This window comes from Lutjanus erythropterus, chromosome 8, assembly GCF_056507025.1.
Source record: "Lutjanus erythropterus isolate fLutEry1 chromosome 8, fLutEry1.hap2, whole genome shotgun sequence".
In the NCBI taxonomy this organism is placed as follows: Eukaryota; Metazoa; Chordata; class Actinopteri; order Lutjaniformes; family Lutjanidae; genus Lutjanus; species Lutjanus erythropterus.
The window spans coordinates 6,729,272-6,747,333 of NC_139324.1; the positions used below are offsets into that span (position 1 = coordinate 6,729,272).

General features: G+C 41.4%; 1 protein-coding gene across 3 annotated transcripts in view; it reads left to right on the plus strand.

Moving 5' to 3' along the window:
- kdm6a (lysine (K)-specific demethylase 6A) overlaps positions 1-18,062 on the plus strand; it is a 71,412-nt gene that overhangs the window by 39,731 nt on the left and 13,619 nt on the right. For 2 of the 3 annotated variants that reach the window (XM_084724352.1, XM_084724354.1), the window contains 9 exons: positions 3,080-3,206; positions 6,532-6,630; positions 8,165-8,384; positions 8,757-8,897; positions 10,795-10,887; positions 10,967-11,044; positions 12,980-13,087; positions 13,223-13,609; positions 15,843-16,735. In XM_084724352.1, the coding sequence (XP_084580478.1) occupies positions 3,080-3,206; positions 6,532-6,630; positions 8,165-8,384; positions 8,757-8,897; positions 10,795-10,887; positions 10,967-11,044; positions 12,980-13,087; positions 13,223-13,609; positions 15,843-16,735 (2,146 nt within the window). The remainder of the gene's footprint in view (positions 1-3,079; positions 3,207-6,531; positions 6,631-8,164; positions 8,385-8,756; positions 8,898-10,794; positions 10,888-10,966; positions 11,045-12,979; positions 13,088-13,222; positions 13,610-15,842; positions 16,736-18,062) is intronic. The other variant, XM_084724353.1, reaches the window with a different exon arrangement.

An 18,062-nucleotide genomic window follows, 5' to 3' on the forward strand; every position in this document is an offset into this window, starting at 1 on the left:
AATTGCATTTAAGAGGATTAAAGTTAATTTAGAAAACTGTTTTGCAAATTAATATTGCGCTGCCAGGGTTCTTACAGCAGCTGGAAATCCTTGATTTTAAAGTAGTGTTTTCAAGGTTTGAGAAGTGCTTGGATTTTGGATAAAGTGCTTGAAACTGTTGAAATTGTAGTTGTATGGAATCAGAGTATTTTGACTTTTTTTTCCTTAAAAAATGACTCAAAGTAGTTAATCAATTAATTAATCTTGTCACAACCTCCTCAATTGAAAAATAATTTTTTTCAACTCTGTCCTGTAACAGTTCTTTTTATTTTCTGCTAATATGTGGACTGTTTTCTCCATTAATGAATTAGTTGTTTGGTCCATAAAATGTCAAAAAATGATGAAAAAATGTCTTGTTTTACTCACAATCTAAACATGTTCAGTTTACTGTCAGAAAGGACTAAAGAAATCAGAAAATATTCTCATTTAAGAAACTGAAACCAGAGAAATTCTTTTCTTTAAAAAAAATGAAAGAAAAAAATGATCACCTACACATTATCAGATTTTTTTAAATCATATGTGTGTTTCCAGTATTTTTCCTGGCCAAGTATAAACATGAACATGTACCTTTCCTGTCCTTGCCTTCTCTGGTAGAGGTCCTGGTTGAAAATGAAAATATATAACTGTTCTACATTTGGGTCAAATCCGGGTGCGTGATTTCAATCACTTTTTTTTTGGGCTAAGACTTTGGAATTCACCCCTCAGGTTGTCCCCTGTTTGTGCTGCTTAGCAACCACCCACAAACACCATAGCAACCAAGTGCGCTCTACTTACAGCACATCCCGTTTGTCGTCATCCCATAGTTGAGTTAATTCAGTTGAGAAATGGACGAGGGCAGACTGATTGTCGAGGTTGAGAAACATAAAGAGCTGTGTGACCTGCAGAAATGGCTTCACTTCTCTTCCACAGTAGTTGGTGGGCACACAGACAGAGCTGCTTCTGTGGGTTTTGAATGGAGTTGGTGTAAAATGACTTGTAGCTTGACGTGCCGCATCAGACGTGCTTTGTGCACATCGCTGCTGGGCTGCATGAGGTGTGAAGTAGCTGTTAAAAAACAAAAAAAAAAGTGTCGGCATATATACTGTGTTTATTCTACAACATATGTGATGCTGTTTCTTTTGTGAAAGTTTTTGCAGAATTTTGTTTGTTTTGGAGGGATTTCTCTTATAATGGAAAGAGGAGCACATGCTCAAATGCTCATCTTCCATTTCATCTTCCATTTTTCATCTTCCAACTCCACTACCCATAAATCATCACTAAAAACCAAAAACAAATATTAGTTAAGTCACCATTAACAAAACTGTCAGCTGGACAGGACTAACTTCTGTCATACGTGCTTTTCATGAGGTAATAGAGTACTAGTAAATTGCTGTGTTTTTAAGATGGTACTTAAAAATTAGATAATGATGATGATTATGTAATCCCAATTACGTTTTATGCATTAGTACCCAACCCAGCAACTGTGGCAGTACATAACTTGTAGACTGTGAACCTGATAATGCTGATTAAGTGGCTCAGAGGCTGGGCGGAGGAAAGACAAGTTAAATCATAAATCAATTTTGTCCATCTTATCAGTCTATAGTGGGTTATCAATCCCAACTACACAACACTGCAACAGTTACAACAGTTTACTGGAAACAAAATGGTTTTGCTTTTTGTTACATCTTAATCCAAAGAGTCACCAATGAGCTAGAAGGCTGTTAGGTCAGCTCATCAGGTAGACCATCATGTTTATTACCTGTTAATATGTAGTCAGTAATGTAATCTGAGTATCACCATATTAAAGTAATGTAACTTTACTTTCCCTTACTTGTGGATTACCTCAATATAAAATATGGTGAAATTGTTTAGCCTAATATAATGTTACACAACAACAATTATTTTCTCAATTAATTGATGACTTGTTTGGCTCATAAAATGCGAGAAAATGGTAGAAAACATTGATCAAAGCTCAAGGTGACATCCTCAAATGTCTTGTTTTGGCCACAACTCAAAAATATTCAGTTTACTGTCAGAGAGGAGTAAAGAAACCAGAAAATATTCACATTTAAGAAGCTGAAATCATAGAAATAAAAAAAGACTCAAACTGATTAATGAATTATCAGAATAATTGGGTATTTATCTGATGAATTGTTGCAGCTCTAACATTTTGAGCATGTATATGTATATAAATATCATTTATCAGAGCTTTAAAGGCTTGAACAGTGCTTGAATTTGACTTCAGAACAGGTGTAGGAACCCTGCTTATACTACCTGTTTTCAGCTATGATGCACTGTTAGTTCTCAAATTGTGGTCAGCTTTTGTATTGAAAAATGATAAACAGGAAAGATGGGTTTGCTGTTGTGACAATTTATTAATTAATGTTGAAGGTCTCTTCTAAGTGAGAGGTGTGAAAGCAGCAGCGGGAAAGTTGCATTCACACCTTTGCAGACATTTGTCTGTGCAAATGCAGGGAAATTTCCCATTTTCTTCCCCTCCGCTATGCAGACAGCCCCCCACCCGCTCACCCAGTTGTAAAAACCATTTCCAGTCTAGCCTGCTGAGGTTGTCATGGTGACCTGTGGAGCTTGTCACAGGTGTATGGGAGAAGAACCGGGAGGTCTGTGCTTGTGTCTGTCTGAGTTGTTGGAAATTGCCCATCACTGCCCACTGTGCGTCTGCACTTGTGGAAATGGTTGTAGAGTAGGGAGGAGTTGTTTGTAAAGGCTGGTTCATGTGAGACCGTATGTGTGTGTGTGTCCCTCCCCTCTTTGTCTGCCTGTTTGTGTCCTTCCTCTTTGATTACAGCGCTTTGGAAGGACAAACCATTTGTTTTGTTTATGAGTCCATTTGCACATCAGACAGTGGTCTTACCTCTCTCATTGCACATTTTGTCTTTGGATTCAGGTACTTGACCACCCATTTTATGATCCACACCACTCTTATTCTGCTGTTGAGTGCCAAAGCTGCTACTTGGCACCTGCAAAGCCACCTGATTGTATCTGAGGTGTTAGAGCCAAATCTTTAACTTGCCCCTGATGTTTCGCTCTGCTCCTGCAGGCTGGATGCATCACACGGTGGAGCAGCTGGGGGACAAAGGCACCAAGGACAGCTATGCCATCCAGTGTCTGCAGAAGTCTTTAGAAGCAGACCCAAACTCTGGCCAGTCCTGGTACTTTCTCGGCAGGTAAGGCAAACAAGGGTGTGTGTGTGTGTTTGTTTGCTCTACAGGGCCGGCCTCCAACCTGGTCCTGATTAGACTGTTTGTTTAACCCAGAACCCATCTGTCAGTGTTGTTGTGATGATCTGGCTACATGAGCGTTTTGTTGGTTGAATATAGTGTGTAGTGATTAAGGCTCCATCGGCCTGATGGCCCATAGCACGTGCTTCACACCAGATTCACTTCCTGTGCTGTTCATTTGGGTTTCTCCTGTGGGCAAATTGGCTGAATGCACACAGGCGCTGGAGTGGATAAGCATACAACCCCTCCTTGAAGTCCATGCTGTTGATTATTATGGGCTGGGGGAAACATTGATTCTTAGATACATCATGATTCTTTCTTGAGTATGAATGGATGCAGAACAGTCCTGAACAATCGTGCAAGAACTGGGCCTTAGAGGCAAATTTTAAGAAAACCCAAATTATGATCTTTCAGAAGAAACCCAGATATACTGAAAACAAATACAATGTTATTTTGAATAACTCCCAAATTAAACACACAAACACATTATACTTACCTCGGCCTGACCATATCTGCGTCAAGAAATTTCAATTTGGCAATAAAAGCACTGAAAGAAAAAGCATGCAGGGCAATGTATGCATTAAAAATAAAGGAACTCGACTTAAATGTTCCAGTTAGAATCTGGACAGTAGGGCTGTACAAATAATTGTAATTGCAATAAAATCACAATATGGCCAAGTGGAATATCCAAACCACAACCAGAACCAAATTGCAGTTTTTAGAAAAAAGAAAAATGTGTGAGAGAAGGGCATTATAATGAGGTACTGTAGTGCTGCAGAGATGACCTGGCTTAAAAATCTTTGTTTGTTTGTTTGTACAGACCCCGATAAATGTCACATCATCACAATTTTAATAGTTTTTCTGTCAGTGAACATGAAAATTGTAATGCAAAGCTGATAATTTCCACTAATTGTGTCGCAGATGCACTTTCAGTGATCACAAAATGACTTTTTATACCAAGTGGTGCAGTCCTAATTAACAGTTGCTGTATATGGAAGTGAGATGTGGGCCTCGCTCAGCAGATTGGAGCATGACACTTGGGACAAACACCGAAGAGAGACCCTCCACACTGAATTCTGTTGAAGGCTTCTAAATGTTCAGGGGAAAAACGCCAAATTATTCCTGCAGAGCAGAACTGGGATGTTTCCCATTACTATTACACATTCAGAAACAGGCAATAAAATTTTAGGCACATCTAAAATCAAGTCCAAAAGACACACTCCCATTCAAAGCACTAAAAACCCAAGAGTCCCCTCAGTCAGCTGATGATGACCAGGCTCCCATCATCTAATTCAAAACAACACAACAGAATAAAACAAACAAATAAAATGAAATAAATGAAAAGATCTTTATCTAGAACAGTGGAGAAATTAAACAAAAAAACGGACAGAAAAAAAGAGACTGATCCTCCCCAAATACAGCTCAGTGACCACCACCTGGCTGTAGAAATGGATGAGGGACAGACATGGCTGCCCAGAGAAGAGCGTGTACAGTATGGGGTCACTGCTCAACAGATCTCTACATTAAGAGGTGTAGAAACTGAGAAGGACTTCCTCTTCTGTTCTGAGAAATTCTCTTCACAAAGGGACTTCCACCATGGAGAAATAATGTTATCCCCAGAAGAGAAACTGGCTGTTCTCCTGGGTGACAGGACCGGCTGCTCAGGCAGCTAAATATGTATCAGTCTGCTACAGCCTGAGGGACTCACAACCATTATTATAGTTAAATTGTAATATACTGCATTATATTATATTATATATAACCTATGTGTATGCATATGACAAATAGCTGAACACTCTACTTAACTCTTTCCCCATCAGCATTTGTAAAAATAAAAAAATCACTGGTTTTTCAACACCCACAGAACATTCAGTTCTATGAATATGTTAATATGGAATATATGAAAGGAAAAAACAGATCTGATAGTTTCAGACACTGATAAAACGTTTTGTTGTAGTGTCATTCTTTTTTATAAGCACTTGAATGTTGGTTGGTTGCCTCAGAAAATCCAGTTTTCAGACAAAAAACTGAGAAATCAGCGTTTTGTGACATTTTTAAGCAGAATACGGACTTCACATTTTTGTGGTTAACATTAGGTGTGTATGCCCTCCACCCAAGACACTGAGTCCGAGAGGCCCGGGGGCTGGAGTGCTCTCTGCCCTGGCTGGGGTGTGGGAGTGTGAGCAGCCTTGCTTGTCCCGGCTGCTGTGGAGGTCCAGGGGCTGCAGTATAAGTAGCCCGCTCTGTGGTGCCGTCATGATGCTCTCTGACTCACGGATCTGCATCTGAGCACTCTTTCAGACAGCAGACTGAGAAAACGATATTTTAAGGAGACATTTTTGAGTAGAATATTGACTTTGTATTTTTATGTTTTTTTCACTTCATATTACGTGTGTGACATTGCTGTCACCAGGGTGGCTAACATTAGGTGTGTGTCCTGCACCCGGTGTGACTCCCAGAGGCTGCGGTCTGAGCAGCCTTGTGGAGGTCTGGGGACCGCAGTGCGAGCAGCCTGGGTCACGGTGCTCTGTGCTTCATGCAACATAAGCTCTTCGTCTTCTGCTGATGAATTCCGGCAGTTCTCTTGTTCTCTTCTTCTTTGAGGAACAATTTTTTGTCAGATGGTTTATCACCTTGTCTCCTACACTGTGGGAGTGAAAACAGCGACCGATGGAAAATCCCATCATTGTCGGTTAAGCATCCTCTCAAATGACAGGAAATCTTGTTAATTGCGAGAAAACAATTTAAGGACAGTAACAAAGTACTTGTACTTAGTTACCTCCTACCTCTGCTTGGGGAGTTACAGAAACACCACTACTGAATTGTGGCTGAAGGGGAGAAAATATTCATTCTAAAGATGCTGCAAAATGAGAACAAGTACAAACAAAATGTGAGCCAAATGTGCTTAAAAATCCTTTCATCATGCAGCTGTCACAGCCTGGAGTATTGTGGACAACAGTTGCTCATAATGTGACGCACTGAGTGTTTTGTTTAAGTCGTGTGACATAGGGTATTACTAGTCATAGGGTTTTATGAAAAGGGTCCCTAAAGGAACACTTGTGCTCGGTGTAAAAAGAGTTACTGATGTTAGAGAAACCGTCAGTTTGAGAGATGACAAAAATTGTTTTGCAGATCTAGGAATTCATTTCAACACAAAGGCTTTTCTCTGCTTCAGCTGCTTTGTATTTATACATGTGAGCAGATGTTTACAACCACATTGTCTCTTATGTCTCATGTCTTTCTTTTTCTCTGTCCACCCTGTCTCCTCCAGGTGCTATTCCAGTATTGGGAAGGTGCAGGATGCCTTCATCTCTTACCGTCAGTCCATTGATAAGTCAGAGGCCAGTGCTGACACCTGGTGCTCCATAGGGTAAGAACACAATCTACAGTATGTTCATGAGTATAAGAATGCTACCATATTATCATATATTTAATTGTTTCAGATCTTCAAACAAACTTAAATATGAGACAATAACAACCTGATTAAGCACATTTTTATAAGATAGTTTTATTCACTGAAGGGCAAAAGCTGTCCAACACCTGTATCACCCACGTGAATGCCCCACAAACTTAACTGGTCATGCCACCTTTTATAAAGCAACAACTACAGCCAAACACTTTTTATAACTGAAGATCAGTCTCCCACTCACTGTGGAGGAAATTTTTGACTCGCTCTTTTGAGGCTTATTTCAATTCAGCTGCATTAGAAGGATTTTGACCATGAACTGCCTATTCAAGGTCGAGCTTTAATTGGGCCAGTTGGGCCCGACAAGGCCACCTGACAAGGTGGTTAAAGGACCACCTTGAACATCAATATTTCAAACGTTTGCTGCTTTACTTTGTCGTCAGGTAGCATTTTCCAACAATGAACTGAATCCGCAGTCTCTGCTGTCTTTAGAAACACCCTGACTCCATGGACAGAAACAGTGTTTTTACCTTGCAGGACATTAGAGTTGTAGGAGTTTGTGTTTGTTAGTTGGTTTGTTTTATTGTTTTACTTCAGTGTCTCTTCGATGTTTTAACATGTTTGTTTGGGTCTGAATTAATGTTACTTGCTGCAGATCGAGGCAGCGGTAGACCAGCAGCTCCTGTGTCCTGCGAGAGAAAATGTTTTTTGTTTGTTTGTTTCGTTTTTTCTCAGTGGATTTTTGTGCGAAGAGAGCACAAAGAGCGGCTTCAGTTCAGTGTCTGTAAAGGCTGTCCAACAGTGAAGGAAAGTGGTGAAAATATAGCGGGCACTTAAACCGATATTGATTTTGGCTGGGAAAAATCACTGTATGTATTAAAGCAGTGATATAACATTGTTGAGTTGGCTCAGACTCACAGCTGCTGCAGCAGCAGCGGCAGCAGAGAAGTTTTGTTGCACCCACACAGCAACTGACATGGATTTCTTTGATTGGTTTGTGGAATTGATTGCGCAATTTTTCGTAATAAATCAAAAAACCCAAAAGAGGAAAGTGTACAAACACATGACAAAATTTGGATTAAATCTTAAATACCTTGTATATGCTTACTATTATGTACATGAGACCCTAACTTACATAGTTAGAGGTTTAGAGGATTTGGACGTACAGAAGCATTAAGTGGGGCAAATATGGAACAAAGAAAAAAAATCAGGAAGGGGGCAAATACTTTTTTGCAACACTGTAACAGTTGTTCAAGGTTGGTTTGTGCTCAGGGTGGCTGTGGTTCTCCAAATGCCTCATGGAGATTCAGCTACTGCAGTGCGACAGGGGACATAAGGTTACTAACAGAGCAGTGGGAGACTGAGGAAGGATCTATAGATAGTGCATGAAGGGTGGGTTATGCCCTCTGGGAGTCGCCAAGAGTTCAGGTGGCTCGGGAAGATAAAATCCTGGAAGCTGGTGAAAGAATCATGCCCCCATCTCGATCTCTGCCCTCAGGGTGCTCTACCAGCAGCAGAACCAGCCTATGGACGCGCTGCAGGCGTACATCTGTGCCGTTCAACTGGATCACAGCCACGCGGCCGCCTGGATGGATCTAGGCACCCTCTATGAATCCTGCGGCCAGCCGCACGACGCTATCAAGTGCTACATCAATGCTACGCGCAGCAAGGCCTGCCTCAACACCACTGCACTCACACAACGCATCAAACTGCTGCAGGTACAGCTGCCGTTTCTATCGTTGACGCCCATCAGCCAGCCCCGTTTGTTAGATGTTGTGGAGTATTTTGGTGTGTGTGTGTGTGTATTGAAGTGCTGTGTTTATTTGCCAAAGCAATCAGCTTTTTAAAATGCAGATTGTGCTTCTGTCATTTTGATTTCTGACCACTGAGATATGAATAAATATTCATATTGGTGTGTTTAAACACATTTTTCTCACTTGTAATTGTAAAGCATACCTTCATGGCATTGAACATTTCTGTTATATTCTGTATATGGTTACCTGAAACACCACCTAGTAGTCTTTGCAGTGCCTTTCTTGTTAAACCCAGAGTTCAGCACTAAAGTTTGTGTTTTACACAATTTCTCCTAGGCTCAGTTGTGTAACCTACAGCCAGGTAGTCTGCAGAATAAGAGTAAAATGCTTCCTAGTATTGAGGAGGCGTGGAGCCTACCCATTCCTGCTGAGCTCACGTCCAGGCAGGGGGCCTTGAACACTGCACAGGCACAGCAGGTGAGATCCAGCTCATACAAGAGTCTCCAGCCTCTTGGAAATGACTTGAACAGTAGATTTATGAGGACTGTTAAAGCTGAGGCCTCGCTCCGATACTTTCAGTTGTTTTTATCCACATCAGATAATACTGATGTTTCTAAAATTCTGGTTTGCATCCATGGCCAGTATGGACTTCTGGACTGCAAGATTAAAGGGGACACAGCCTGAAGGAATTGGAGCGAGACCAATATTTTAATAATCTAATTACTAGAGTGTAGTTGACCTTCATAGTGCCTCATTGTGTCACATGTTAAAGTTATGAAGCAAAGATACAAAGTACTCTTATCCGTAATGCAAAGATGCCAAATTTTGTGCACTCATTGCAGTATACAAACTACAAGGCTGAAAATGCATGCTGTCTAGATGTAGTATATTGAAGGGATAGTTTGGATTTTTTGAAGTGGGGTTGTATGAGGCAGTTAAGGTATTACTACAGCCTTTAGTGGTCAACATGCCCCCGGTTTGAGGAAGCAGTGGGAGCAGTAAAATGTATTTTAGCCACCTTAAAAAAAATCAATAAATGTACACTATATTTAGACCATTTTCACCACTTAACCTTGCTGTCAGACTGCATTTTGCAGTGTCTCCAAACTGGGGCTGTAATAACTGCCACCTGCTGTAGGTAATATGAGTGTGACCGACGATGGATACTTGACCTTACACAACCCCATTTTAAAAAGTCTAAACTTGCCTTTTAAGTCCAATGAATACATGCATTGTTGTGTCATGTATTTGACACTTTTTATCTCAATTTTCCTTTTGGAAAAAAGGTTAAAACTGGCAAATCAAGACAAATCTTAGCTGTGTACATTAGCTCTGAAGGCTGAACTCCACCATCAGCACATCACTTTTATTTAGTCCTCTTATTTTCCACATCTAATGTGTTTTCATGCAGTTTTTTTGGTCTATTATAATCTTAAACACTGACATCATCCTCTTTTGGCTATGAATAACATCATTTCCATCATTAGCACTTGCTTGATCTCCACTATCACCAAACATAGAGGAATGGGAGCAACAGAAATGTAGTTAAAAAAAATCCCAGAAAACATTTTTTGGTTGTTTTTATTTGCTCCAGTATTGAAGTTTGAGGTTGATTGAGTACATGTAACTAAATGTTTGTTTTAACAATCATTTTCTCAGTTAGTTGATTAATTAATCCTATCAAAATCCTGTCAGTTGAAAAATATGTCCAAACTGTTTTTCAAGTCACAGCAATTATTTTCATTATCAATCAATCTGTTATTATTATCTCCACTGATCAATTATTGGATTATATGTTTGGTCCCTAAAATATTTCTATCACTAAGTCCAAGATGATGTCCTCAAATGTCTTTTTTTTGTCCACAACTTAAAAATATTAAGTTTACTGTCTAAGAGAAGGAAAGAAACCAGAAAATAATCACGTTTAAGAGGCTGAAATCAGAGAAATTTGACTTTTTTTCCTTATAAAATTATTTTGACAGTTGATTAATAATTGATGAATTTATGAATCGTTGCAACTTTACAAACAACCCTCCACTAATGCAGCTAAAGTTGCATTATCCCACATTCCAATCACAGCATGAATACTCTGATTATGACCTTAATCAACCTCTGTCAGTTAGATTAAGGTGATAAGACAAAGCATATAGTAATCGGAGTATTGTCATTCGTGCAACCTTTAAATGCTCAAATTGTTGTGCATGTAAGTGTAGCATCAAGTGTATCCTCTAGTGTCATTGTGTAGAAAAGTTTGGATTTCTGGCTGCATTTTCCCCCTGTTTTGTGACAGTACATTAGGGCTCATTTTGAATTGTAGTTTTTATCGTCAGTCCAGCATGTCCTCACACGCTCTGTCTCTGTGCCGGCTTCCCAGGCCTGTAAAGGGGAGGGAGGCCAGTCTGCCAGCAATCACACAGACCCACAGGCCAGCCCTGCCAAGAGGAAACGCACTGCCAGCCCAGCTAAGGTACGCTTAAGAACATTAACATTACTACTCTGATGCAATAGTTGAGACGGCGAGCCACATTTTTCTGTCATCCTTGCAGGGTGTTGCCGACTCGTGGGCAAACAGCCCCAATCAACAGCAGATCCCCAGCTGGTACCTGACGCCACAGAAGCTACAGGTAGGAAACGTCTTAAGTTCATATTTTTTGCATGTGTAATATTAACGGTCTCATGAAAAGCTCAGTATGCACTGAAACTTTCCAAACTGAGTCAGAGCTGTTTTATTGAAAAAATGCTCGAAGTAGTAATGAGTCTGTCAGATCTGAAGCTGGATTTATACTCATGTGATATCAGGTTTACACATGGAGCCTCCCGAGCTGTGAAGTAGCTAATGTAAATCTCCTCAAAAAGGCGTCTAAATGTATTGATGAGCAGGCTTTGGGAGTAACAGATTACATGTAACAGGATTGCAGAATTTGGATACAAAAACTGCTCCATTACAGTTACAGAAAAAAAGACTTAATCAGACAGACATAACAGACACATTTAGTAAAAAGGGAGATTATTAGTAGGATTACCATTGTAAAATAAAGAATGATATACTACCATGTACAGTGAACACACAGCTTCCAATTCATTATCATGACCTCTAGTGAAAAAATGCTTCACTGGGTGGACATTTTGCCAAGATTTTGTTAATAAATTGCACACAACAATGGAAGGAACAGCTGGACAAACAAATAAACCATAAAACAGCAACAACAAACATAAAACACTTAGAGCTGCAATGATTAATCTCCTCATAATCAACTATTAAACAATCAGTTCAATCAATTATCACAATAGTTGCAGGTTAAGTAATTAAATAATTTAAAATAATCCGAACTTTTTGATTTACTCCTCTCTTACTTAAACTGAATAGCACTGAGTGATATTTTGTGGAGCAAATTACAAATTGATTAATCAAGAAAATCATCTACAGATTAGTCGATGATGAAAATGGTAATTTCAGGAAAGACACGAAAACTAGGTTTAAACATGTGGAGCACATGCTGCTACATCCTGCAAAACCTGGTGAAAATACAAGTTTTTATAAAATCCCTACCTTGAGTAACCACATCTTGATTTCTGAAGAGACATTGCTTGTTGACTTTCTGAATGTATTTTTTGGGCACTTTGAGCACCACAAGCCAAGTACTATCTAGTTCCATCTCCATCTACATCGTTCCATCAATACATGGACAAATAACACTACAGTTAAGAGGAAAAATATATATTTTAGATTTGGGGCTGAACTGGCACTTTAACCCCTTCATTCCAAGTTCCTTCATAAATACAAAAATTAGCTCTTTTCATCCACCCTTCCACCTCCTCCCATCCTCTCAAGTTTCAGCTAGGAGCATCCAGTTAACGAAATAAACTCGCAAAGTGTCAAGAAATCAAACCTTCTCACACCTATTTTCCTTTTTTAATAGAAAACTACAACTGTACACCTGAATTCAAGATTCTCTGTTTTACCAAACTTAGAGGAGCTTAATTTGGCTTGTTAACTCCTCGTAAAACACACGTCATTCAAACTTGACAGAAAAACATAACTCAGCTCAGCTAGACTGTCTTTGTTAGTCTGTCCACTCTTCCAACTATCACCAACTCTGGTTTGGTTGAAATAAATCCTTAATTGACGGTGTGAAAAGAGTGTAGAGTCTGACTCTACAGGCTATTTTCCTCTCACTCCTCACCCAGCTCAGAGCACCCTGTTCTGGCTGAGTGTCTGTCTGCTGCGTCGCTGGATGAGAGCGTCTCAGAGCAGCAACTGTCACTCTGCAGATCATTACATTAGCAAAATAGAAGGACAGATATCACCCTGAAAATCAGCTAAAATAAACAGCCAGCAATTGAATCAGCCCATCATCGATAGCTGATATAATCATTCGATTGCCCAACCCCAGCTGTTACACAAATCAAAATTGTCCTGACAATATCTATGACTGAACTGATATGTAAACACAATAATGTTTTAACATGAAACAAAATCTTTGTTGTGTGTTTAACTTTGCTAATTACAACTGATTGTGAGCTGCTGAATTAATACGACACTGTTGTGAAACGTGCAGCACCTGGAACACTTGCGGACCAACCGAGCAAACCTCAAGCCCCCCCAGGTGCAGATGCTGGAGCAGCTGGAGAACCAGTTCTCTCTCATGCAGCAGCATCAGCAGCAGGTACACACGTGCAACCTTGAAGAATTGTGTATCTGCTATGTATAGCTCTTGTTTTTAAGTTCTAATGTAGCTGCATGGCAGGTTATTAATAGCTTATGTAGTTTGAGTCTTTTCTGCTCCTCCCCTCTGTGTCAGATGAGGCAGCAGGCAGCGGCGGGTGGCCAGCCGCGGCCCGGCCTTCCCAACGGTCCTTTGGCCGAGCCCTCTCACCACCATGCAGGCCTCTCCCGCACCTCCCCCCTCAATCACGCAGCCATCCGGCCCCCGTGTGTCACCCAGCCCACAGCCAACGGATCCTGTTCTTCAAGCCCTTCAGCAGGGCTTCCGGGACACCTGGACAAAAATCATGCCCTGGGACTGGGAGGTGGTGGCGCGAGCAACGGAAACGTGCCTTACCCGCAGCAGAACTCTCTACCTCACAACTGCACAGCCGCCAGTCACCCCAGCACCAGCAGCACTACCAGTAGTCCCAGTCATGCAGACGAGACCTGGAGGAGCCAACAACGCAACACTACCACTCAGGTATCTGCACGGTTCTTTTCATCTTTGCATTCATGCTGTTTATTTTCTGGCATTCTCTTTCTGTTAACATAGATGAGAGCCACACAGCCATCATGCCCCGCCCCCTTTTTTAAAAGTGAAAGCAGCCCCTTAAATTCGAGTGGTTGCTGTGGCTGTCGAGCTTTCCATTCTGCACTGCAAATATGCAGTTTCTGGTGACAACAGTGGCAGATTTAATATCCAAATTGGCAGTAATGTTTTCAACACGAAGTCGAGAGAGAAGTAAACAAAAGCAGCTTCTTGTTTTTAGCTGATGAATGTGGATTTTGTCAGCTAAAATGATGACACTCACTAGTGGATTTCAATCAAAGATGATGCTAATGCTTGAACTCCTTGAGTCAGTTGAGAAGTCCGTCCCCAGCAGACTTTTTAATGTTTCCATCTGACGCATTTTAAAACGAAAACCCTGCTAAATGCTCTTAAAAATGGAAATTTACTTAACAGCTTTGTACATGATACAACTTTGATGGTTTGAGCTGCATCCCAGCAAACATTGGTTGGACAGTGATATGACATGTCTGTGTTTTACGTTAATGATTAACTTTGGGAAAGGAAGCCTAGATTAAATCCAGTGCAGACCGTGAAATGGCCACCCGGTCAGACCACCTGGGTCGTGATTGGCTCAGGAAGAGAGAGCTGGGATAAGAGCTAAGCTAAGCTTTCTTTGTGCACCAGCCCACATCCTCCTCAACTCCCCACAAAACACGTCCCAATGTACCCCCCTGAATAAAACATAGATTTTTGTCAAACACAGTGGTATCTGATACAAGCTAGTTAGCATGCTAATATCTCTGCCATACTACACACTGCTTGTGATTCCACCAGCAATTAGCACAGAGTAGATGGAGCAGGCAGGAAGTCAAACACACACCAGTAGAGAGAATCCAGTCTCTCTTCAAAATAAAAGACCCCATGCAGACATACAGATAGAAAAAAAAGCTATTCAACTATGTAATCTACTCATCCATGGTTGAAGCACAAAGAGCAAGAAAAGAGGACCAAAAAGCAAGTCAACATGATCAGCCTGTGATTGTATCACAGCCGTGATGATATTCAGTCCTCTGTTACTCACTCTTGTGTCATATTGCTTAATCATAAACTGATTTTTTTGTTTGTTTGCTAAGCAGCCAGGGACGTGACGTATGCCTGCTCTCATGTGTAGATTTACCTTCAAAGAAATCATTGAACTGTTGTTGCACCTAACAGTTATTTTTCAAATGATTAAGCTAACGATTATTATTATTATTGTCATTATTATTGAATTAATATGACAATGAATTTACTGAAAATAAATATCAAAAGCTTGTCTCATTAATATTTCAATATTTTGTTCAATCATAGTCCTGTAAAACAGACTCATAAAGCACATTAGAATAATGATGATAGTGCAGTATTTTAAAGTTAGTCTAATTTCCACCATGTTTAATAGACTTGATGGACATGTCAGATGCCTGATCAGAAAAAAAAACTGGAGCACAAATGCAAAAGGAGCTGTGATGCATGTTAATTTAATTACTATGTCAGCCCTGTCCCTGACCTGGAAAATCACTATTTTTATCACACCTTGACTTTAAACTTAAATCACTAGAGTCATATACAAGTGAGATGATCACTTGTAGTGTATTTTTACATCAGTGTGGGGCAAACAGAATTATTGAAATGGTCTGTAATGTTAATTTTAATCATTTCTCACTCATATACAGCTGTTAGATTAAACAAAATATAGAACAGCTGAATAACATTGAGATGACGCATGGTGTGAAGTTAACAGCAGCTTTGCAGACATCACTTTAAACACATGGGTGATGAAGAAATGTCTATAAAATCCAGAAGCATGATCCACATGTTGATAGTGCTCATATATCGTGCTTGGGTGCTGACAGAAAGTGAACAGGATGGTGCCTTTTGTCTCGCTGCTGTAGGACAAAGCACTCAGTGCTTCATTTCCAGCACTCGTGTGGAGCAGCAGCATTGCTGTGTAAGTCATGTCCCGTTTGTAGAGCTTATAGAGAAGCACACTGTTGTGTCAGTGTTTCACAGATGATTTTTTGAAGTTGATAACATCAACAAACCCCAGCCTTCCTGTTTTTTGAACGATTTTGCTGTTGATGTATAAAACAGACCTGTTTTTGTTGTTGAAAATGTTGCTTTGTGTGTTTCTCACTGTGTATTTTTTCTCCTCCTCTCTGTCCAGGGGCTTCACAAAGGTCCAGGTTCACATTCGGCAGGTCCCAATGGAGAACCCCCTTTCTCTTCCTCCTCCTCCTCCTCCCCTCAGACCTCGTTCTCTTCCTCTGGCATTCTGAATCAGGTTGGACATTCCTCTGGGCCCTGCACTGCCTCCTCCTCAGCCTCCTCTTTGTCTCCCACCTCCCCCCAGACCACACCCAACCACTTGTCCTCACCTCCCCACTCCGCTACTACCTCAGGGGTCCACACCAAAGACACCGCGCCTTCAGGGGGCAAAAACGGCAGCAACGGCGCAGCTGCCACTTTGCCATCAGGTCCGGAGGCCACCGTCAGGCATTCCGCAGGGACGCCCCTAAGTCCCAGCGCCACCCCCGCACAGAGATTGACTAATCACGTCCAGCTGCGGGTGACGGACAGCTCCGCTAGCCCGTCTCAGCCTGGCTCTCCTTCCCCCGGCGCGCTCAGTTCAGACAATCCTCAGCTCTCAGCCTTGCTAAAGGGAAAAGCCAATGCTACCGGTAATGACGACAACAATAACTACAGTAACCACGGCGGGCCTTCCTCAGAGAAAATCAACAACGTCCACCCGGGTCTCCACAGTGCTGCCAAGCCGACGTCAGAGCAGTCTGCGGCACCCTCGCCACTTTTAGCCGCCGCTACGTCCTCTCCACGCTCTGCAGACCCTCACACCACCAACAGCCTCTCCTGCCTTAACAGCCCGTCCAACACCAACAGTCAGGGGCCCTCAGTCAATGGGAAGGGGCCGGAGGACTCCCAGAGCCCGCTGAAGGTAGAGCCTTCTGGGGGAACTCAGAGACACACTGTCCCTGCTGGTCTGGCTCCCTGGTCCTCGGTCTCCATCTACCCCAGCTCCAGTGAAGTGCTCAAAGCGTGCAGGTAAGAGGCCTGCAGGGTGCCACGTATCAGTCACACCGTGACCCAAGAGTGTGGGTCTGAGAGAGACTGAATACAGAGATGTGTAACATTTATTGGGTTGTTTTTGACTTCTTTTAGTCGTTTATTTTCGCCTCGAGCTGCAGCAAGTAATATTAGTTCAAACCCGTATAAAACAATAACACAAACTAACTAAACACAACCTCCTACAACTCCTGTGTCCTGTGAGGTAAAAAGACTGTTTCTGTTCTTGGAGTCTGGTTGTTGTTAAGAGGACAGAGACGGTGGCTTCAGTTCCCTGTTGGAAAACACTGTCGAACAACAAAGTAAAGCAGTGAACTTGTTCTAAATATAGCTCACACTTAAACCCAGGTTTATTTTTTTTAGATTCTCCTTTGTTTAGATGCTAAAATACATTCTGCTTAAACTTTAATATCAGCATTTTTACTTTTTCAAGCCAAGTTTTTTTTTAACATCACTTGCCCTAAATCCAAAATTCCAAACAGCAGATGATGATCCATTTCAAGGGAGGAGTTCTTTGCCTTCTGCTCCAAATCTCCGTTTTGCACATCTGCCCTCTATCGTATATCACTCTTCTTCTCTGGACTGCAGCTGCAGCATCCAGAAAATTTTGCACAGGCTGCTAATGCAGGTGGCTGGCTGCTGAATTGCTATTGCTAATTCTAACCACTTGTTCCTGTGGTTGAGATTGCAGCAGAAGCTGTGTTATTCAGGGAGGTGTGTGCATAACGCCACTCACACCAACCCATTGACAGTTGAAAAGGATGAGAGTGTGTGACCCTGAATGTTTGTGGCACTTAAGCATCATGTGTAGCTGTGAGTAATGTGTTAATTCTTTGGGGCATTTGGAAAATGTTATGACTTTTTGACCCTGAGCTGTGGGCTGAATGTATTCATCATCATCTTGTTTGGATTACTGCCACTTGATCCACATGCTTTGACTGTACTATAATGAGCCCTGAGCTGATGTCGGGCTCTGATTTGAGTCCATCTTTGGGTGTGTTTGGATTCAGCTACTTGGATTTTGAGTCTAGCAAGAGATGTTCTGCTGCTCTAAATGTGTTTTTGTCAATGTGTCTGATTTTGTTCTTGTTTGAAGATGTTCTTATCAAGTTTTTTTGCCCCCAGATCTAATCTGACTCCTGTGGTCAAAAGCCAGTCCTCATGCAGGGCCTCCCCTCTGTTACATCCACATCACAGACCGTATTTATCAGCAGTTGAGTCAGAAAAGACATTTACGTCAGCATTCTAGTTGTAATTCCAAAGTCTGACATATCAAGGTTGCTGACAGCCACCATATGTGTCAACA